This window comes from Artemia franciscana, chromosome 8, assembly GCF_032884065.1.
Source record: "Artemia franciscana chromosome 8, ASM3288406v1, whole genome shotgun sequence".
Classification (NCBI taxonomy): Eukaryota; Metazoa; Arthropoda; class Branchiopoda; order Anostraca; family Artemiidae; genus Artemia; species Artemia franciscana.
In genome coordinates this window covers 26,695,762-26,720,327 of record NC_088870.1, presented here as the reverse complement: position 1 = coordinate 26,720,327, position 24,566 = coordinate 26,695,762, and the positions used below count along the sequence as shown (strand labels likewise).

The 24,566-nt window shown below is 35.5% G+C and overlaps 1 protein-coding gene across 1 annotated transcript in view; it reads right to left on the bottom strand.

Annotated features, from left to right (window-relative positions):
- Window positions 1–24,566, bottom strand: part of LOC136030220 (cell growth-regulating nucleolar protein-like) — a 56,533-nt gene that overhangs the window by 15,286 nt on the left and 16,681 nt on the right. The window contains exons 2-4 of the mRNA XM_065709034.1: window positions 18,758–18,919; window positions 5,670–5,889; window positions 1,623–1,771 (exon numbers count right to left, since the gene is read on the bottom strand). Of these exons, the coding sequence (XP_065565106.1) occupies window positions 1,623–1,771; window positions 5,670–5,889; window positions 18,758–18,879 (491 nt within the window). The 5' untranslated portion in view covers window positions 18,880–18,919. The remainder of the gene's footprint in view (window positions 1–1,622; window positions 1,772–5,669; window positions 5,890–18,757; window positions 18,920–24,566) is intronic.

Genomic DNA, 24,566 nt, shown 5'->3' with positions numbered 1-24,566 from the left:
TCGTCGATGAAGCACTCTTTCCTACACGTGTCCTTCTCAGGTAATCGGAATGATCTCCATTCCAACGGGTTTGTCTTATCACTTTGACTAACAGAGGGATTAGGAGAAAAAAACTCAGAAGGTGATAAGCGGATAAACTTGTGGGAATGGGATATTGGTGCCACACATAGCCTTTATATCAAATACAGATATTAGTATTTGGTGGTGCTACAGTCTGAGTGCTCAAGAAGGGTGCTCCGAGAAAAAGTCAGCTGAGAAACCGATTATATGGAAGTAGCAATGGAGAAAAAGAGCTGTAAAAACATTTTCTTAAGAGGGGAATTAAATCAGATGGCCAACAGTTCCAATAAAATACTTTCATAAACCAAATAGAACTAGACAAGGAGAAAAATAATAACCCTCAATGCAAATTTGTCACAGGTCACACCTCAGCCACACTGGTGAATCTTTCTCTTACTCTGTTTAAAGCTAATGGTTTGGGTATATCCCTAGAGGTTTCTTAGGATTGTTAGTAATTTTTAAATAATCATCTCAATCAGATCTGGAACAGCCTGCCTTCCGCTTGCCAACTTAGGGGATATTGAGCAGAACTATTAAAAATATAATTCATTGTCGATCTGAGCAGCATACACAAGCCACCCTTTCATGATATTGAGTTTTACAAAATTGGACAAAAAATTTTCAGAGAAAAGTAAAGTGATTATGAAACTTAAAATGAGCAGAAAAAAAGTGTACAATTACTTATAACTCACAGCAACAGTAAAAAGGAATAAATAAAAAGCTCAAAGAAACAAGAATTAGAGTTAAAACTAGAAAACTAGAAAACTCAAAACTACAACATCACTGATTTGCACTTTACTGAAAAAAAAAAAAAAAAAAAAACGAACAACAAATGACCACGGACTGTCAGTTTAATACACATATACTGATATGCATTCCTTAAAGTTTTAATCTTTTAGTTATTAAAGTAAAAAAGTGAAAACGTTCAACATGTATTTTCTTTTCAATAAAGCGCAAATTATGATCTTGAGAAGGAAAAGGGGTTGTCAGTCCTACACTTGTTAACTTTTGCTCGTTTTGAGCTTGACTCGGTTATTTATTGTAATTCCTATCCGTTTAAGGTTTCATTGTAATTCCTATCCGTTTTGGGTTTCATCTATGAAAACTAGAATTTGTTAGAAAACTAGAAATGATGGGGATCTGTAGTAGTTTTACGCTTGGAAGATTATTTCAATTTATTTCTTCTCAATTATGGTTTATATAGCTTTCTACCTTTCTTTGAAAAAATTATTCCGTGGAAACAGTTTTTGAATTAATAATAATAATAATAAAAAAAAAGATATTTTGGCAAGAACCAAAGCAAAGGCGCCTTCAGTTATAAAAAAATGTAAAAAAAAACGGTTGGATTTGTTATTACGGAATACATTTGCAAGTGTTAAGTGGGATTTTTTCCACAGTTCAGACAGTCTTCGAAGTAAACCAGGTTAAGAAGAGCATCAAATTTCTTTTTGAAACTTATACTTTCATACAAGTAACATCAGAAGAAAAAGAAAAATAGTAATTAACAACATAACAAGTTTGAAGATGACACACTCTCTTGGAGTAAGTAATTAGAATCCAACCTGACACCCTCTCCATTTCCTTCAAATTTCTCCTTCTCTGGTTCTTGTTGAGGAGTTCGAAGCTTCTCTAATTCCTTTGAAATAAGATTCCAGGCCATTTGTGCAATCCTTTCATTATATGACCTTCTTTGAGAGTTCTTCAGAAAGTTCTATAGTATAAATTTAATCATTATAGCACAGAGCAATTGTAGCAACTCATTTTTTTTTTGCAATGGTATTGATCAATTAGCAAAAATAATAGTAGTAAATTAAATAACGTTGCAGATATAATTTAATGCGAATGGTGTTTACAACATTTGTAAATCCACGTTTATAACGGAGTCTATTGAACCGAGTCAAACAGATTTTTAGATTAGCAATTGATCATAAAGAATCAAAATTGTGGGAAAAATTCCCCATATAATTTTGTATATTCTGACAAGACAATATAAACCATTTAGTCTTGCATATGTTTTTTTTCTTATATATTGTAGTTTTTCATATCTAAAAAAATCATATTTTATATTTATACCTAATAATCTATATTTGAATATTAAGATTAGAAATAGAAAATAAAATCACACCGTTTCTTTTATGGAAAAGCGTTGCAACAAAAATATGGGCCAGTGTTTGTAGTACCAGGAATCTCCAAGTTGGCCGGTACCACAATATATTAATAATTATAATAAGAAATATATCTATAGTTATATTTTCGTTGCTGCTAAAGTTTTCATCGTAATATTTAAGTTGGGAAGGAAATGAGAAAAATAGAAAAGAAAATAGCAATATTTATGTTTCCAAAAAGTATTAACAAATTATAAGTTTATTTTTGCTTCAATTCCAAGAAATTTAAACATTTAATCTAACATCAAAACAGATCTGGACATAGTCGAAAAAAATATCAACTACAAAAAACAACAACAAAAAAAAACACAACAACAAAACAAATAGATATGACCGACTTTTTTTCACTTTATAATCAGCACCTGTAAAACTCTGTTACACGCGCTTCCTTGTGATTCTTTCCACAAATGGATCCAACAGGTGCAAGTAACCAAGCAGCCTATATGATTCCATCATTGACTAAACACACAGTTACTAGTTTTAAATCTCCTGTCACGTACTTCAGTCCCATATTCCAGTTTGCGAATACTGAGGCCATGCCCCGGGACAGGGACCAGAAAAAGTGTGTGCATTTCTGAATGAAAGAAAAATATCTTAGTTATACTGGTATGTTACAATATGTAGTCTAGAGATTCCTTTTCTTATTTTAGAACATGGTTTCAAATCGTGGTATTTTTCTATGTCGGGGAGTCTATTAGAGCAAGCTTTGTTTGTGTAGCTTGGAGTAAGTTGTACAAACCATTTAAGGCTTATCGACAAATTTTTCGTCTGTATTTGTTCGTTAAATACATATTCGCTCTCTCCCAAATATATACTCATTTGCTTAGATAGAAAAGTAACGAAGCGTTATTTCAGATTTTAACATCAGGTTCTACTTGAATCTTGAAATTTTAAGTTCATAAAATTAGCAAGTCAATATTAAGATTTAACCTACTTAAGCGCATTCTCGATGCATCACAAAAGGCTGATAGCAAAAAAAAAAAAAAAAAAAAAAAAAAAAAATTAAAACAATGAAGGTTAATTATTGTTTAGGAGTTCTTGCAAACGACCATCGTTCAACACATACATCAGCTTTTTTTTCATTATTAACAGAAAAATACTGTTCCACAAAAGAAGTTTTTCAAAGAAAAGTAAAGAGCTACATTAAACCAAAGATAAGCGGAAATAAGTCAAATGATTTTTCAAACGTCAAAAACATAAATAACCTAAAATAAATAAATTAAACTCAAAACGAAAAGAAATTACAACAAATAACTTTGTCAAATTCAAGAAAGCACAAACTAAGAGGAGTAGGGCAGACACCTCGTGCCTGTTTCCTAAAGACCAAAGATAATTTGCACTTTAATGAAAAAGAAAATCCTTATTTCCGAGCTATGAATTTCTATTTCTCATAATACTGAAAAAAAAACAACAAAAAACAACACCTGAATGAAAAAAAACAAAAAAACAATGAATATGGATTGACATTTTATAATATACTTTACTGATATTCATTCCTTAAAGTATTAATAATTTTGGATTTATTGAAGTTAAAAAAGAGAAAACATTAAAAATGAATTTTATTTTTAGTACCCTGGGTTTCAAATCGTACCCTGGTCTTTCAATTTATCTTGTAATTTTCTACATTTTCCGTACAGTTTGCTTAATTTTAAATCAAGACCACCCCCACCATCAAAAATACTTGTTTAAATATCTGATTTTAGCACTACATACCAAGTTCCCAAGACAAAAAAGGGGGTAAAATAAGTTCCAAAAATGTGAACTATATAAAACGAATTAATAAGAGTTGAAGAATGCAGTTTGTAAATAAAAATGAAATATTCAAATCTGTACATCATACTTGAAATAGTAAGGAGAGGTACAAATCTTCCAACTAGACAGAAAGAAAAAACGCACCCTCAAAAACAATGAAGATAGACTTAAGTTAATGGGTTGGTGTTACAGTCACCACGAACTACTAACCAAAAAGGTCTGATGTCAAGAGCCTTGAATATCCAAATTTTTGTTTGATTTAAAGTGACCTTTTGAGAAAGGCACTTTGAAGTGACCTTCCTCAAAAATATCTTACGAAAAGCAGTTTTGACTTGTTTCATCATTTATTGCAAATCAATATTTTACAAGATTATTAAGCGGTTTCGCTTAATAACTTACATTGCTGAATTCAATATCTTAAAACTAAGGGTATGTCCCAGATCTTAATTATCATTAACGCTAATTGATTATTTGTTGTAATTTCCTTACAAGACAATAGATAAAAAAAATTATATGCAATTCGTATTCCTATAAGTGCAGAACGTACAGCAATGTTAGCTCCTTTAAGGCATTAATGTCATTTCAGGGGTTAAACCTGTCGTTATTTTCCATTTCAGGCTTATATCAAATAATCAAGAAGGTTATATAAAATAAGTAAGAATCATTAATGATAATTGAGTTCTGGAACACCCTAAATATACAGGCAGATTCCCAGGGTTTCCTCTATAAAAGACACTTAAATTCTATTTAAAGGTCCATTTCCATTTAAAGGTCCGCACCGCTTATCATTGCTCCCACAGTATCAATATTTGTGCTGCAAATAAAAAGAAATTGAAAAAGAAAACACCAAGAGGAAAGCCTTGTCTAAGCACTTACAATTCTATCATCAAAAACCTATGAAAATACTTGATAATTGGACGATGGATGTACAAGGAAATTCGTCAGCTGCTTACATTCTGAATGCTCAACCAAGAAATTCCCATCAATTTATAGAATCTATCAACTAGCTAATCATAGGACCTACACAAATCCGAGTTAAAGGATAACCAAAAAAAAAAAATGAACATATGAGAATCAAAAACTAATAATATTATTTTTTAAAAATCCATTATTGGTTGTACTCCTGTTAATATTTTTTAAGCCTCCGAATATAGCTTTGCGTTTAACTTGAAGTCTACCTTTTTTAATCTTTGTAATTTTAATGATATTTTAACTTATTGTGACCCATGTAATCTGGCTTAAGGTTTTAACCCATTTTTTTTCCTAACGCCAGGGACAATGCTGGACGTCAGCCAGTCAGTTCCTGGAACCCTTTCTAACCTAATAAGATGTAGACCTTATTTCTCTGGATTGACAGAACTATCCTCTTATTGCATGCATATACATTGAACAAATTTTAAATCCTGAAAGAATTTAACAATTATATACTTCAAAGAAACTTAATTGCATATTATTTGTGCACACATCTTTAGGTTGTGAATAAAGAGATGAGATAAATTCTCTTATTTTACTATTCCTTCTAAAGAAACTTGTCAAAAGAAATTTTATAGAAATCAATAGAAACTTGTATGTTCTTTCATGGATTCTTTTATAAGAATAAAATTTATCACGTCCAAACAAAACGAGATATCATCGTCAAATACTAATGAACAAGCCTTAGAATCAATCAAACTGAATTAAGAAAAACCATACCAGAAATTTCGTCTGTTTTCTCGGAATGTTGTCAAACTGTGATACATATTCTAAAAGCTGTTTTACTTCTGGATTGATTCCAGATGCATTTCTAATGGCGTTTTGTACTAATCCGACCCATTCCTCCTGTTTTTTCTCGTTCTTATTCAGCCCTGGTCCAGCCCCAGCGTATTTTTGGTTCTCAGTTATGCATTTTATATGAGAATTATAATCCTCACCACTGAAAAAATAAAAATAATAAATTAAAATACCAAACAACAACAAAAATTACCATAACCATAAATTTTAATTCTCAAGAGTAAAAAAAAAAGAAAAGAAAAAACCTTTAAAACCTCTGCATACTTGCTGAAGGCATAATGCAGAAATAGAGTTTGAAAAAAATATATGACACTGAAATCCAATTGATAGCTTACTAATCATCCCGAAATGGATTTCCAGACGATGAAAAACTGTAAAGTGTCCACGAAACCACTTCAGGAGAGGGGGAGAAAGAGAGAGAGAGAGAGAGAGAGAGAGAGAGAGAGGTTAAAAAAACATATATTGAAAAAAGAAGATATATTGAAAGCAGAGTCTGAATATGTCCGGGGTGAAAGATAGATAGTTCAACAGCGCCCTACTGCATATCTGCCTGTTTCTGAACCTAAAACAAATAAGGAAAAGTAATAGGAAAAAATGTGGGTATTCATATTCTAAATTCAATTTTTAGATCAGTAACGACAATATTTCACTCTAAAAATGTTAGCAGTATAAGCACCATCATACAGAGTATTATTTTAGCATTTTTTTTTGTAACTAAGCGTCGGATAATCGCATGGACAAAGATAATAGTCTAAACTACAGGGGGCGCAAGCCGAAAGTGCTAGGGCCTAACTGTGAAATTACAAATAGTAGTCCTATAATCACAGCACATTTAGAATGTACATACAATTAGATGTTTTACTTTAAAAGAAGTACTTCGCTAAAAACTCATATTTCAATTATTAAGCGTTCTAACACTGAACTAAAATACCATTGGAATTCCGCAGTGAGCTTTGCAAGCCAGAAACTAAATAGCTACGAATTAAGCAACAATTGTTCAAGGCAAATTTTAGTATAGTCAATAATTCTATTCAATTTTTTAAAGCTTAAGGAAAATATAAACCCCTTTACTGGGTGACGGAGGGAAACTACAATTTTAGATCACATTCTCTTACCAGCGTTTCTCAAACTTTTTAACCGCGGCCCGGTGCGAAGTTTTATACTTTTTCCTGACCCAACTTACAAAAAAAAGAAATGTATTTTTTAAAAACAATTTTAATTTTTAATAAAAAATCAAGTTATTTATATGCTTCTGTAATATATATATATATATATATATATATATATATATATATATATATATATATATATATATATATATATATATATATATATATATATATGAACGAGAAGATAAATAATAAAAAAATTAACAATTATGTTCATTTAATTCTTTAGTTAATGAGGTAACGTTTAAACAGCCTGCAATTGGTGGCAGCAAAACGAGTGGGTACGGGCGATAAAGTTATATGAAAGAGTATGAATAAACACTTTGCCACTATTCCCTGTGTCTAACTAATGTAAAAAAAAAAAAAAAAAACAAGAGCTACGAGCTCATACGGCACTTGTGACTAGGTCGGAAGAGCCAAGAGCTCATATTTTATGAGCTCTAGTAAAATTCTAAGAATCAACAGATTGCTTTAAAAGCGAAATCAGAGGCTTAATGCAGATCGGGATTTAAAATAAAAGTTCTGAGTCACGAGGTCCTTCTAAATATAAAAATTCATTAAGATCCGATCACTCACTCGTGAGTTACAAATAATCCAATTTTTCTAGTTTTTCCTCTCCCTTCAGCCCTCCAGATGGTCGAATCGGGGAAAACGACTTTATCAAGTCAATTTGTACAGCTCCCTGACAAGCCTAACAATTTTCATCGTCCTAGCACGTCCAAAAGCATCAAACTTGCCAAAGTTCAGAACCCCACCACCTAACTCCCCCAAAGAGAGCGGATCCAGTCCGGTTACGTCAATCACGTATCTACGACATTTATAAGCGTTTTCTAAGATTTCCGATTTAACCTCCGACTCCCCCCAATGTCAACAGATCTGGTCGGGATTTAAAATAATAGCTTTGATACATGATTTCCTTCTAAATATCAAATTTCGTTGAGGTCCGGTCACCCGTTCTTAAGTTAAAAATACCTCAGTTTTTTCTAATTTTTCCAACTTAACAACCCCCAGCTCCCCCAAAGACAACGGATCCGTGCCAATTATGTCAATCTCGCATCTATAACTTGTGCTTATTATTCCCATCAAGTTTCATCCCGATCTCTCCACTCTAAGCGTTTTCCAAGATTTCTGTTTCCCCCTCCAGCCCTCTATGTCCCCGGATCCGATTCGAATAGAAAATGGAGAATCTGAGACATAAGATTCTTCTATATATAAAATTTCATTAAGATCTGATCACCCATTCGTAAGATACCTCGATTTTCACGTTTTCCAAGAATTCCGGTTTACCCCTCAACTCCCTTCAATACCACCGGATCTGGTCGGGATTTAAAATGAGAGTTCTAAAGTGCAAGATCCTTCTGGATATCAAATTTCATTAGGATCTGATCACTGGTTCGTACGTTGCGAATACCTAATTTTTTCTAATTTTTCCAAATACCCCCCCCCCAACTCCACCAAAGAGAGCGGATCCGATCCGGTTATGTCAGTCACCTATCTTGGACTTGTGCTTATTTTTTCCACCAAATTTCATCCTGATCTCTCCGCTTTAAGCCTTTTCCAAGATTCCCACCCCCCCTAACGACACTGGATCCGGTAGGGATTTAAAATAAGAGAACTGAGTTTCGAGGTCCTTCTAAATATGAAATTTGATTAAGATACGACCACTCTTTCGTAAGTTAAAAAAACTCATTTTTTCTATTTTTTAGAATTAACACTCCCCCAAAGAGAACATATCTGTTTCGGTTATATCAATCCTGTATCTAGGACTTGTGCTTATTTTTCCCACCAAGCTTCATCCCGATCCCTCCACTCTAAGCATTTTCCAAGATTTTAGGTTCCACCCCTCAACTTCCCCTTCACCGGATCCTGTCAGGATTTAAAATAAGAGCTCTGAGACACGATATCCTTCCAAACATCAAATTTCATTAAGATCCGATCACTCCTTCGTAAGTTAAAAATACTTCTAATTTTCAGATTTAACCCTCCCCCTAACTCCCCCAAAGAGAGCGGATCCGTTCTGGTTATGTCAATCACGTATCTAGGGCTTGTGTTTATTTTTCCCACCAAGTTTCATCCCGATCCCCCCACTCAAAGGGTTTTCCAAGATTTTAGGTTTTCACCCCCCTCCATTCCCCCCAATGTCACGGATTCAATCGGTATCTAAAATAAGAGCTCTGAGACACGATATCCTTCCAAACTTCAAATTTCATTAGATCCGACCACTCCTTCGTAAGTTAAAGATACCTCATTTTTTCTAATTTTTCAGAATTACCCCCTCCCCCCCAACTCCCCCAAACAGAGCATATCCGTTCCGCTTATGTCGATAACGTATCTAGGACTTCTGCTTATTTTTCCCACCAAGTTAGGTTCCCCCCTCCAACTCCCCCAATGTCACCGGATCTGGTCGGGATTTAAAATAAGAGCTCTGAGACACGATATCCTTCCAAACATCAATCTTCATTAAGATCCCATCACCCGTTTCGTAAGTTAAAAATACTTAATTTTTTCTATTTTTTCCGAATTAACCGGCCCCCCACTCCCCCCCCCCCAGATGGTCAAATCGGGAAAACGACTATTTCTAATTTAATCTGGTCCGGTCCCTGATACGCCAGCCAAATTTCATCGTCCTAGCTTACCTGGAAGTGCCTAAAGTAGCAAAACCGGGACAGACCAGTGTTCATTCAGACTTTGTGTCCAGTTAACACCAGTGTTGAAATAGGACTATATTTTGAATAATGATTTCAGTGTTACGCAATACATTAAACTTATGTGTTTTGTAAAAGGATTTCCAAAATGGCTGGTTCGAATTGTGGATACTCTTCAAAAGAAAAACGGATCACACTACGTTGTTTTCTGTTACGGCACAAATGAGGTATTAACGGTTCAAGAATTTCAGCTTGAACCATACGAAGAAAATTTTGATGAAGCTGTGAAGAAAACAAGAGCTAAGAGCTCATATGGCACTTGTGACGAGGCAAGAAGAGCTAAGAGCCAAGAGATCATATGGTATAAGCTCTAACAAAATTCTATGAATCAATAGATTGATTTAAAAGGAAAATAAAAGGCTTAATACCGGTCAGGATTTAAAATAAGAGCTCTGAGCCAGGATGTGCTTCTAAATATCAAAATTCATTAAAATTCGATCACCCACTCGGAAGTTATAAATACCTTATTTTTTCTAATTTTTCCTCGCCCTTTAGCCCCCCAGATGGTCGAATCTGGGAAAACGACTTTATCAAGTCAATTTGTGCAGCTACCTGACACGCCTACGAATTTTCATCGTCCTAGCACGTCCAGAAGCACCTGACTCGCCAAATCACTGAACCCCTCCCCCCAACTCCCCCAAAGAGAGCGAATCCAGTACGGTTCTGTCAATCACGTATCAAGGACATTTGCTTATTATATCCACCAAGCTTCATCCCGATTCCTCCACTCCAAGTGTTTTCCAAGATTTCCCCCTCCAACTCCCCCCAATGTCAAAGATCTGGTCGGGATTTGAAATAAGAGCTCTGAGACATGAATTCCTTCTAAAAATCAAATTTCATTAGGATCCGATCACTTATTCGTAAAATAAAATACCCCAGTTTTCACGTTTTTCAAGAATTCCGGTTTCCCCTCCAACTCCCCCCAATGTCACAGGATCTGGTCGGAATTTAAAATTAGAGCTTTAGAGCACAAGATCCTTCTAAATATCAAATTTCATTAAGATCTGGTCACCCCTTCGTAAATTACAAATACCTCAATTTTCTAAATTACCCCCCCCCCAACTCCAACAAAGAGAGCAGATCCGGTCCGGTTATGTCAGTCACGTATATTAGACAGGTTTTTATTCTTCCCACCCAGTTTCATTCTGATCTCACCGCTTTAAGTATTTACTAGGATTTCCGGTCCCCCCCAACTGCCCCCCCCCCGATTACGCTGGATCCGGTTGAGATTTAAAATAAGAGATCTGAGTTACGAGGTCCTTCTAAATATGAAGTTTCATGAAGATCCGATCACTCCTTCTTAAGTTAAAAATACGTCATTTTTTCTAATTTTTCATAATTAACCCCCCCCCCCAATAGAGCCGATCCGTTCCAATTATGTAAATCACGTATCTAAGACTTCTGCTTATTTTTCCCACCAAGTTTCATCCCGATCCCTCCAATCTAAGCGTTTTCCATGATTTTCGGTTCCCCCACCCCAATGTCACCAGATCCGGTCGGGATTTAAAATAAAAGCTTTGAGACACGATATCCTTCTAAATATCAAATTTCATTGAGACCCGATCACCCGTTCGTAAGTTAAAAATACCTCATTTTTTCTAATTTTTCAGAATTACCCCCCCCCCAACTATCCCAAAAAGAGCGGATCCGTTCCGGTTATGTCAATCATGTATCTAGGACTTGTGCTTATTTTCCCCACCAAGTTTCATCCCGACCCCTCCACTCTAAGTGTTTTCCAAGTCTCAGGTTTCCCCTCCCAACTCCCCTCCAATGTCACCAGATCCGGTCTGGATTTAAAGTAAGAGCTCTGAGAAACGATATCCTTCTAAATATCAAATTTCATTGAGATCCGATCACCTGTTCGTACGTTAAAAATGCCGCATTTTTTCTAATTTTTCAGAATTAACCAATAGTTCTAACGTGTCTCCCGTTTGTTTTGTGTTTCGTAATCTGGATACTGCAAAAACGGTGTTCATGGCAAAATCGAAACGAGCAAAAACTGGTATATTTGTTTCGGAGCACTTAAAGAGAATGCGCAAACACTTGCTTGATTTGGCTCGAAACAAACTTAGTTCAAAGGACGCATGGTCAATCGATACAATGATTTTGTCAAACAGGGTCCGAATATCAGGAAAATACGAAGTGCAAAGGATCTTATCGGTGAAGGATCATCAGCTTAATTACTGCTTTTCTCACGTCAGTTTGTGCAGTGCCATGTTTCTCACTCTTTGTTCTTTCAACCATTTTCCACTTGCGATACTCTACTTTTTTGTTTCTTTTTCTCATTTATGCTTTTCACTTTTTTTTTGTCTCTGCTTGTACTCTTTATTAATTTCTTTTTGCGCTTAGGTCATGTCAGGGTCCCGTGATCGATTGAAAAATTATGAAAAAAAAAATAGATTAGTTATTGATGATGTGTTTTCAGATATTTCGTTTGGTCAGTCGAGATTTAAAGCTGGATTAAAAAAAAGTACCATAATGATAGTTGATACGTTGAACTTGAAGATCTTACTAAATGGGATGTATTTAATGGAAATTCGTTATTTTTTTGGAACTGCCAAGGATTCCGATCGGCTAAATGTTCTTTGCTATGGACAATGGAGTATCTTAAATCGCAACCATTGTTTGTAGGCCTATGTGAAACGTTTTTGGACGATGAGAACCTGAATGTAATGGATTTTTCTGTTCTAGGGTATAAGGTTGAATATAAAGGTCGCTCCTTTTATGCAGGGAGGAGGACTAGCCGCTTTAATAAGAAGTGATGTAGATTATGAGGTAAGACATGACCTTTCACTCTGGCTTGAAGGTAAACTCGAAACATTGTTTATTGAAATAAGGTCGTCATGGTCAGAAAAGCTACTGTTTGGAATAATATATAAAGTACCATCATTTTCGAAGACAGATTTTTTAGATGTATTTGAAAGTCTTCTGTCACAAGTTGCAAAAGAAAAGAAAAAGGTAGTGTTAATGGGAGATTTCAATATTGATTTATTAAATCCAGATGATCGTGTTGATTTCCTTAATACAATGTTGTCGTCTTATTTGTACCCTTTAGTAACAATTACAACGAGAATAACGCATTCTTTGGCAACTTTAATAGATAATATAATTGTTGATGGGCAGTTATTGAATGGTTGTACGGCCGATGTACTTGTTACTGATGGATCAGACCACCTTATGTTGATGAGTAAAATTGATAGTTTAACGAGGAGACCACCAAAAGATGAGACTAACAATGAGATTTATCAGAAAATAGTTTGAAAATCTGGCTGTAAATTTGGAACATGTTGATTTTTCGGAAGTTTTCAAATGGAAATGTGCGGAAAAGCCTTATAATTTGTTTATGGATACATTTTTAGCTGAGTTTGATAAATGTTGCCCCTTAAAGAAAGTTAAAAAGAAAAAAAATAACCTTCGGAAAGTATGGATGACGACTGGTATCCTTGCTTCTGTAAAAATGAAGAACAGACTGTATAAAGATTATTTAAAAGACCCCACGAATGAGAAACTCCTGGCTTTCAAAGAGTATAGAAATCGACTGAACAAAATTAAACGGTACGCTGAAAGAGCTTATTACGAAATAGAGTTTGAACTATAAATGGAAACATGAAGCGGAGCTTGGATTAAAATCAATGAGTCACTAGGGCATAAAAAGGAAAAGGACCAGATTAAAATGATGAATTTCAGTGGAAAAAACTGTTAATGATCCAAAAGAAATAGCGGAAAATTTATGCAAGTATTTTTCAGAGGAAGGTTCTAAGCTGTGTCATGAAGCAGTTAAAAGATCAAAAAGTCCACCAGTCCCCAAACTTAAAATCGTCATGTTACTTCTGAATTCCTTTTTACAAATTGTGATGAAAATGAAATAATTATGAGAATGAAATTACAATCCTGTAGAGTAGATGAAGTATCGATAAAAGTTGTAAAAGCAACAAAAACAATTTTTATTCCTATTCTGACTCATTTATCACTTGAAGAGAGAACTTTTCCAGGAAGACTTAAATTAGTCCGAGTGCTATCCCTTCACAAAGGGAAGTAAAAAAATGAACCGAGTAATTACCGACCCATTTTTATTTTACCTTTTTTCGAAGATTTATGAGGAAGTAGTCCATAAAAGAATGTACGATTACCTCCAGGAGCAGAATCTTCTATGTGATACCCAATTTGGCTTCCGCAAAGGACTTCCTACGGACCTTGCAATTCTTAAATTGGTTGACTGGGTGAATGACGCATTTGATAAAGGCTTAATACCCGCAGTTTTACTTTTAGACATTAAAAAGGCACTTGACACTGTTGATCATGATAAATTACTCCAAATTCTTGAATCATTTGGTATTCGTAATGTGGCTTTAAAATGGTTCTGCTCGTATCTTATTAATAGAGCTCAAGTTGTACAAAATGCAAACACAACATCAGAGTACCATCTTTTACCGTGTGGAGTGCCACAAGGTTCAATAGTGGGACCGCTGCTTTTCTCATTTATATTGACTATTTAAAATATTATTTATCTGAAGCTAGTATCATAATATTTGCAGATGACACACTTCTTTTTGTTGCATGTGAAAATCTACCTTCTTTATTTAAAAAATGGAAATTTCTCTGACTGAATTTATATCGTGGGCTGATTCACAGTATTTAACACTAAATTATGGTAAAACAAATTATATTTTATTTTCTAGAATCGGATCCTGAAAATCCTGAAAATGATTTATCATCCTATTTTTCATCCCCATTTGTCTTATGGATGCTCTATATGGGCAAGCAACTTCATCTCATATTGTAAGAGAATCCCGATCATCCAAAATAAGGCCATTGAAATTATATCATCTCTTCAGCATTCCGATAACATTAACCTCCATTTCAAACTTACTAAAATATTTGATGTATCAAAGACTAGGGATTTTCAGATTGCACCTTTTTGTTTTAAATATTTTAACAACCTCCTTCCATCGTCATTTGAAAATTTATTCACTTTAAATCAAGATTTGCATACTTATGAAACACGAAATTCATGTGACATTGTCCACGAGACACCGTCAACAAAAAGAGCTTCTTTTTTAATTAGATTTTTTGCACCAGCTATCTGGAATTCAATCCCCTTGGAAATCCGGGACTCAAATAACCTTATTAAATTCAAGCGAGCAGTGAAGGGTCGTTACAGAAATACTGTTTAGATTTTAATATCGTGCGGTCCTCCTCTTTTCGGTCTTTTTCTTTTATTTTTTTTTTCTTTTCTTTCTCTTCGTCACCCCCCTTTTTTTCTCTTTTTTTTATATATCCAGTCGATTCGTTGTTTCTGTTTGTTGATTGTTTAATTATTCTTTAGTTAAGTTTCTGCCCAAGTCAAGCACTTTTGTGCTTTCCTGGCAGATTATGTACATGGAATTATGTGTTTTCGTTTAAATACATATGATTGAATTGACCGACAGAATTTGCAATTGCTATATGTCACTTGGTTGATACCAAGGGCCGTAAAAACAAGATTAAAATACTTTGTCGTGCGTTTATCTTTAACGATCAGGCCAAATTTCTTTACGACACTGAGCCGGGTCGCGGCCCACGTTATACATATACCACCACATATTGACTAAATTCCCTATAAATGATACGAATTTGGAGTATACAAGGAAAGCAGTGTATGTCTTAAGAATTTAAGGCTCATAATGAAAGCTTTTCACCTCTAGGGCAAAACTCATACAACTCAAAAAAAAAATCCTTAGGATAAGATATATTTGTTCACTCCAGCAAACTCAAATAGGTCTTATTTCATAGCGAGTTGGCATTTGAAATAGCTAAGTAACCCCTGGCAGTGTTTGAAGAAAGAATGAATGTTCTGTAAAGGCTGAGGAATTAGTGGAGCCTTATATCCAAACTTAGCCTGGGATTTTTTTTTTCGGCCGATGACTTATATTTATCCAGATTTTGGCTCACACAGTTTGCCTCCGTCAAATTTAAATGTTAACATTGTTCAATGCTTGAAATGTTTGATGGGGAGGATTCTTGAAATTTTGTTGGAAAGGATTCAAAATGTGCAGCAGTTTGTAGGGGATTATCATTTAAAGCTAGTCCCCGTGTCCCCCTGAAGGCGGACCCGCACCCTTTAAAAATACAGGTTTGAAAATAAGGGTTAAATTTTGTCCCAATTCCTTAAGAATGACCCCTGAATCACAAAAGCCGTATAATAAATAGTTGAAATTACTAAAAATACTTTAGCGTAAAGAGCGAGGTATTAGGAGGAGGTGAGCCCCTCATATGCGTAATAAAATCTGTTCGTTTTAAGTTTTAATGCTGCTCCTTACATCCACTTGAAAAACATTTTCATATTTATTTTTTCATTGTTTTTTTTTTTGGATAATGCTAGAAAATCCTGGTCTCCCTTCATGGAAATTTTCTTCCCCAATGACAAATTCCTCGATGGAAAGTTCCCACAACATATCCCCCTCTTCTCAACCCCTCCCCCAACCAAAAAATCCCCCTGAAAACGTCTGTACACTTCCCCATAACCATTACTATATGTAACCACTGGTCAGAGTTTGCAACTTGTAGCTCCTCCCACGGGGACTTTGGGGGAGTAAGTCGTCACCAAAGACATAGTTATACTACGCTGGACAACACTGAATGGTTTCTGGACTACGCTGAATAAAATGGCTATCTCAGAATTTTGATCCGGTGACTTTGGGAAAATAATTACCGTGGGAGGGGGCATAGGTGCCCTCCAATTTTTTCGGTCACTTAAAAACGGCACTAGAACTTTTCATTTCCATTAGAATGAGACCTCTCGCAACATTCTAGGACCACTGGGTCGATACGATCACCCCTGAAAAAAAAAACAACAAAAAACAAACAAACAAACAAATAAACACGCATCCGTGATCTGCCTTCTGGCAAAAAAAAAATACGAAATTCCACATTTTTGTAGATAGGAGCTTGAAATTTTATGCTGTAGGGTTTTCTGATACGCCAAATGCGATGGTGTGATTTTTGTTAATATTCTATGACTTTTGGGGGGTGTTTCCCCCTATTTTCTAAAATATGGCAAATTTTCTCAGGCTCGTAACCTTTGATGGGTAAGACATAGTTTGATAAAACTTGTACATTTAAAATCAGTATTAAAATGTGATTCTTTTGATGTAGCTATTGGTATCAAAATTCCATTTTTTAGAGTTTGGGTTACTATTGAGCAGGGTCGCTCCTTACTACAGTTCGTTACCACGAACTGTTTGAAACAGGAACTTAATTATAACCTACCATTAGTCCACTACACACTCCTTCAAGTTTACCCACACTTTGCTGAAGAAGTGACTCACCTTGCGCAAAGAGCATAATATACACGGCTGGATTGAATCTCTCCGTCAGTTGAGCAGTTTAGGTTTGGGGCGTCCTAAGTGGCTTAGACTGATTTAATTACCTAAAAGCTCCCAAACCCAATACTTCTCCATGCATTCCATCCATTTCTGAAATTTGCATTGGAGGGGGCTTCTCATATTTAAACCAATGCACAAAACTATTCTTGATTTACTGGTTCATAGCTTGCAGTAGTTTGTGACAAAGAACATTTTTAATGGGGACCAGATTGAGTTCTAGTTGTCTTTACAGACAGTATTCTGCCACATTCCATGAAATGAGAGTGATTGATGATCATAATAAACGAGATACCACCAAAAGCTTGTATGTAGCATATTCGTTTTATAGGGCCACCTTGTACTAACAAATTCAACATTTTTATTTTAAGATAAACGACAATGACATTGGCATGACAGGTAGAGAAAATATTAGCCACAACAATTACAAAAAACGTATAAAGAAGGTTTTGGCTTATCCGTAGGTTTTATACTGCAAACTTTAACAGTCATTTGGAAGTCTGATTTTATGGATTTGTATCCTTCTTCATATACCTGGTGCTAATATAGGTAAGTTGTTCGCCCGATTTCGATTTGATAGAAATGACTATTGATTTTGAAGGAATAAAGTGCAGCAAGCGTTCAGTTGATCCTCAGAAGTATAGAAAACATTTCAACAAAAATAAATATTTCTGAACGGGTGAGAAGAAGGGGGACAAACTTTAGTCCGTTATGTTCCTGGCTTATGCATATGATATCTTCGGAAGCATTGATTTAATCAGTTTTTAACCAAGTTCAGACTTATTGACATCTGCTATTATAGTTAGACACAGGACAAAACCTTTTGGGGCATCAGATGAAAAACGGAAAATAAGTTTTTCGACCACAATTTTGAGATTTTCCAGGGTTGTGCTTGCGACCAATTCCGACGAGAGTGGTCGCTCCTGTATCAATTTACCACCCTTTCAAAGTAGCATAGCAGGAAAAAAGCTCTTTTTGTTACTTCGGACAACTGAAAGACAGCTTGCTCTTCTTTGAAAGCATATATTTAGAACTCTATATTCTCAAAAGCACTAATATGAAGTGTTTATTAAGAAAAGTTCCATTCTCCAAAAAGTATCGCCTTCTTAAAGCCATCCGATTGTTCTAGTAAAAGTTTCAACAATAAAAACGGCTATTGGAAACCAACCGCGTTGAAAAGAAAATCAATCCAAAAACATCAGAAATTTTCTATAGTAGATCTACTTACAGCTTATTGCTTCAATAAAGACCTCTAGTCCTTTCCTTTATTTATGCAGATAAATTAAACTCTGAACAAAGTGACTTTTCATTATTTGTTTTTTCAATAACTGAAGTGGAAGTGGCTAAAAATAATATTTCAATATCTTTGTAGTTATCCTATTTGACCCGCTAACATTGGATATGAAGGCTGTCAAATTTTCCGGTATGATTACATATTTTTTTTTCAGATTTATTCTTCAATAAGAGAGAGAGAGAGAAAGAAAAAGAAAAAAGAAAAAAAAAGAAAGCAGCTTGGACAATTTAAGCGTTCGGATCAAGAGCACAATTTTCCTTTCACAGGCAAGGGAGCATTCAAAATGCCGGATAAAATGGCTAAAAATAACTTAACAAAAAACAATCATTCTTATTATTTCACAAAAAAATTGGTTTGTCGACAACACATAATTTTTCAGAATTAAAATGTTTGAGGGAGGAGGGAAAAGCTTAAAGTAAACCAAGTTGGTTAGTCTTTCCGAGAATATATTTGGGTTTTCAATAAAAAGTCTATAACTTACTGAAATTCTTTAGAGCAGTCCATGCATGACAACTTGAATGACCTCCGACATTGACTTCTATGTTTTGGCACAGATGGCTTCTTTATAGACTCTCCACAGCCATCACAAGTGAAAAAAACCATCTTGACTAAATTCAAAACTATAATCTTCTATATCTCAGATCTACAAAAAGAAAATTGGTGTACCTTACGGTTATATACTTTGAAAAATATTGTCGATCATAGCCTTTCAAATAAGTTGAAACTGGAACCCCCTTTAGCAGAAACATCTGACCGATTAATCTAGAGAGAGGTAAAACTTAACAGATTATACAACTTAAAAAATGTGTGAGCCTAATAGGTAAGCTGACCAAAAACTCGCATAGGAAACTAAAATGATAACAGGATGCAACAAAAGATAAATTTGAATATTTTCAATTCCCATTCCAAAATTCTTCCTCGACAGTAATCTTCAACGAAAATTCTTTTCTTCAAATCAGCCCCCCAGCTTCGTCACCTTGGGATTTTCATCTCTTATATTCACTTAAAGAGTCCCTCGGGGCCCAAAGTGTGAAATGAGAGATTTGTACGCCACGCTACTGACAAATCTCCTTTCTTTTTACGGTGACAGAATGTAGAGACTATAAATATGCTCAGAAAAGTATATTTCTACTGCGGGAGATTAAGCAGAAAGCGATATGTGATTTGATATTTTATGGAAAAGAAAAAAAACACAAAAAGCGCCACAAAAGTTCATTGCAAAAAGTGCATAAAAATGTAAAACTTAAAAGGCAAATATAAGACGTCAAACTACGAGCAGAATTTACTATAAATGAACAAGCTGAACCCCCCCCCCCAAAAAAAAGCCAAACCTAAAAAGGACAGAAACTGATTTAAATAGCTTTTTTATATTTTTTTAACGGAAAGTTCAAGCCCGTTAAAATTTAGTATAAACGTCTTTAGCGGACAAAAATTAACTTCAAGCTGACAAAACTTAACTGTCACCATCTCTCAAGCCTAATCAAGGCTAGAGTTGTGTTTGCAACATATCAAAAACTAAACCGATACCATAAATTAAAAGCTTTATTTAGCTTTGAAATCGATTTCTTGTACATTTTAATTAAACCATCCAAAAGGAGAAAAACATAAGAATTAAAAATGCTGCATATTAGACTGATCAAACTAAATTAATAATTTTAATATCATGATTGCTGTTATCTATAACTCAATTCTAATCTACAACTGATTCGTATAAAAGGCCGAATTATGATTTAAAGTTCTGCTCTTTTTAAGTTTAAATTGGTTACTCATTTAAGGTTTGTTTAAGACTTCACTTATTTATTCATAGTCGTTTCTGTTCGTTTAAAGTTTGGCTTGTTATTATCAAACAGTTCGTGGTAACGAACTGTAGTAAGGAGCGATCCGGCTCAATAGTAACCAAAACTCTAAAAAATGGAATTTTGATATCAATAGCTACATCAAAAGAATCGCATTTTAATGCTGATTTTAAATATATAAGTTTCATCAAGTTTAGTCTTACCCATCAAAAGTTACGAGCCTGAGAAAATTTGCCTTATTTAGGAAAATAGGGGGAAACACCCCCTAAAAGTCATAGGATCTTAACGAAAATGACACCATCAGATTCAACGTATCAGAGAACCCTACTGTAGAAGATTCAAGCTCCTATCTACAAAAATGTGGAATTTTGTATTTTTTGCCAGAAGACAAATCACGGGTGCGTGTTTATTTGTTTGTTTTTTTTCCCAGGGGTCATCGTATCGACCAAGTGGTCCTAGAATGTCGCAAGAGGGCTCATTCTAACGGAAATGAAAAGTTCTAGTGCCCTTTTTAAGTGACCAAAAAATTGGAGGGCATCTAGGCCCCCTCCCACGCCCATTTTTCCCAAAATCAACGGATTAAAATTTTGAGATAGCCATTTTGTTCAGCATAGTCGAAAACCGTTATAACTATGTCTTTGGGGATGACTTACTCCCCCACAGTCCCTGGGGGAGGGACTGAAAGTTACAAACTTCGACCAGTGTTTACATATAATAATGGTTATTGGGAAGTGTACAGACATTTTCAGGGGGATTTTTTGGTTTTGGGGGTAGGGTTGAGGGGAGGGGGCTATATGGGAGGATCTTTCCTTTTAGAAATATGTCATGGGGGAAGAAAAGTTCAATGAAAAGGGCGCAGGACGAATCTGGTCACGTTAGAAAAAAACGTCAAATTCAGAGCTTAATATACAATGCTGGGTGTTCGGAGCCTCTCTATTATGGAGTATAATTTGAAAATAATATGAAAAAAACTTCGTTTTCTTAAAGAGTTAAAGAGGCTGCGTCCCAAAGTCGAACCTTAAAACGTACAGGAATTAGAAGAGGCAGTTGGGGGGCTGCCGCCCCCCAAACCCCCAGCTTTTAAAGACTCTTTTGTACAGGTTTTTTGTTTTTTTGCTAACCCCCAGCTCTTGGCTCCGGAAAGGCCCTCTTTTAATTAACAAAAAATTGAAATGAATGAATAATGGAATAACTTCGAAAAATGTTAAACACAAGAGGACAGGAGAACCATTGCGCCGAAACTAGTAATTAGTAACAATGAAGTCCCCCCCCCAAAAAAAAAAACCTGTACAAAAGAGTCTTTAAAAGCTGGGTGTTTGGGGGGCGGCAGCCCCCCAACTGCCTCTTCTAATTCCTGTACGTTTTAAGGTTCGACTTTGGGACGCAGCCTCTTTAACTCTTTAAGAAAACGAAGTTTTTTTCATATTATTTCTGTACGTTTTTCTACAATCCATGGTGGATGTAATTTAATAATTCCTGTACTCCTCGTACAGGAATTAGGAGAGGAACTTGGGTGGCTGCCCCCCCCCCGCTTTTAAATCATTGTATAGAATAGAAAAAAAATAGATAGAATGACCGAAATGTTTCTTTTGCTCATAAGAAGCTAATATTCTGTTATCTCTCAAATGATAAGCTGTCCAGGTGTTATCAAAATTTTTTTGATGTTCTGAAAAAAAAAACCGCCCGTAAGGGACTTGAACCCTTGACCCGAAGATTAAAAGTCTCACGCTCTACCAACTGAGCTAATAACTTGCATGTGTGTAAATATAACTTCTCAATAGCTTTTAAAAATTTCAAATTAACATGGGCTCTTATGGAGAGAAATCCGTTAATTAAATAGCTAATGGGTGGTTTCTGGAAAACAGGGAAGGAGTTATCGGATCGAGCTGAAATTTCGCGGATAAGCTCCAGGGCCGTAGGGGACCTTAACTTGTGAATTTCAGCCAGATCGGACAACGTTAAAAGGGGTGGGGGGTTGGAGGGTCGAAACTTTCGGGGGGTTAAGATTTTCCTACGAAACTTTCATGGGCACTTACTCGGAGAATTCCGCATCGAATGAGTCTTCGTACACCCAGATCCGATGTCGGATGTGACCTGTAGGCGTCTAGGAAAAAAAAGTAAATGAATTTTAAGTGGCTATGCGTGGTTTCTGGAAAACAGGGAAGGAGTTATCGGATCAAGCTGAAATTTCGCCGATAAGCTCCTGGGCCCTAGGGGACCTTAACTTGTGAATTTCAGCCCGATCGGACAACGTTAAAGGGGGGCTTGGGTTGACAGGTCGAAACTTTCGGCCAGATTTTCCCCATGAAGAAAAAGTTGGAGGGGGATGAAATTTTGCAGGTTTCTTAGTTGGAGCTCGGGCTAGGAAATACATCCCTCCCCATCCGTCTGCGACCACTGGAACCGAAGATCGCTTAACACTGTCGTGTGTCGCCTCTTTATAGAGGCACGAGTGTGCCTCCTTGATAACACAACTATACGAGCGATAAAACACATATACCACAACCATAACTCAATTAACGAAAGAACTGCTAAGAGATAACACAACTATAAAGCGAAAACAGGTGAAAACTAACGGGATAATAAACGAACTAAGAGGTGGAAGGGGCCCAGAGAAAAAAATATAATCCTTTTCCAATTTTGAGTCTAACTTCCGCAAAGGAGTAATAATGTCAGAAGCCCCGAAATACCGAACTATTTTCTTTTTCCTATAAGACCGGGGTACATGAAACAGAAACTTACACTAGCGGAAATATAATATACACAATTCAGCCAGATCTTGTCTTTTTTTCAGGATAGGTGAAATACCACATAGGGAAAGTATTGAATGGTCGCAAAAACTAGTGTATAGCAATGCAAGCGCCTTTCGATAATAATGACCACGATTAGCTACTATTTTACCATAACCCGCTTTAAGTTTTCTTTAATATGCCGTACAATATTGATCCTAAAAGCTAGTAGATTCCAATAAATATGAATGCTTGACCGCCGCAAATCAGAGACACAATGGATGGAGAAGTTAGAACGCGGATTTCAAATGGGCATAGACTTTGCATTAAAGACTACGTACTCACACTTATCAATATTCAATGACAGACCAACAGTTTTGAAATGTTTTGAAATAGATCTAGAACGGCTATATCTAGAAGTATATCATCCGCATATGCAATACAAGAGACATTTACCAAATTACAAAAAAGAAAGGGCATAATTTTGTATAACACACTGCGGATCCAAATACTGAAAAGATACGGTGAAAGAACACCACCTTGACGCACTTCCAAGCGGGTTGGAATATTCCCATAACAATTAGAGTGAAACTTAACCGAATATGGGAATCAAACAGTTCGTGGTAACGAACTGTAGTAAGGAGCGACCTGGCTCAATAGTAAACGAAACTCTAAAAAACGGAATTTCGATGCTAAAAGACATATCAAAAGAATCGGATTTTTATGCTGATTTTAAATATATACGTTTCATCAAATTCAGTCTTTGTCATCAAAATTTACGAGCCTGAGAAAATTTGCCTTATTTTGGAAAATAGGGGGTAACACCCCCTAAAAGTCATAGGATCTTAAAGAAAATCGCACCATCGCATTCAGCGTATCAGAGAACCCTATAGAAAAAATTTCAAGGTCCAATCTACAAAAATGTGGAATTTCGTATTATTTGCCAGAAGACAAATCACGGGTGCGTGTTTATTTGTGTTTTTTTTTTACCCAGGGGTCATCGTATCTACCAAGTGGTCCTAGAGTGTTGCAAGAGGGCTCATTCTAATGGAAAGAAAAAGTTCTAGTTCCCTTTTTAAGTGACCAAAAAAATTGGAGGGCACCTAGGCCCCCTCCCACGCTCATTTTTTCCCAAATTCAACGGATCAAAATTTTGAGATAGCCATTTTGTTCCGCATAGTCGAAAACCATAATAACTATGTCTTTGGGGATGACTTACCCCCCACAGTCCCTGGGGGATGGGCTGCAAATTGCAAACTTTGACCAATGTTTACATACAGTAATAGTTACTGGGAAGTGTACCGACGTTATCAAGGGGATTTTTTTGGTTTGGGTGTGGGGTTCAGGGGAGGGGGCTATATGGAAGGATCTTTCCTTGGAGGAATATTTCAAGGGGGCGCAATTCAATGAAAAGGGCGCAGGACTTTCTAGCATTACTATAAAAAAAACAATGAAAATATAAACATGAAAAAGTTTTTTCAATTGAAAGTAAGGAGAAGCATTAAAACTTAAAATAAACAGAGATTATTACGCATATGAGGGGTTCTAGAAATACTTTAGCATAAAGAGCGAGGTATTTAGGAGGAGATAAATACTTCGCTGTTTATGCTAAAAAAATTTTAAGTAATTTCAACTATTTATTCTACGGCCTTTCTGATTCAGGGGTCATTCTTAAAGAATTGGGACAAAACAAGATTTAGTGTGAAGAGCAAGGTATTAACGAGGGGACCAACCCTCTCATATATATAATCAAAAATATAAGAAT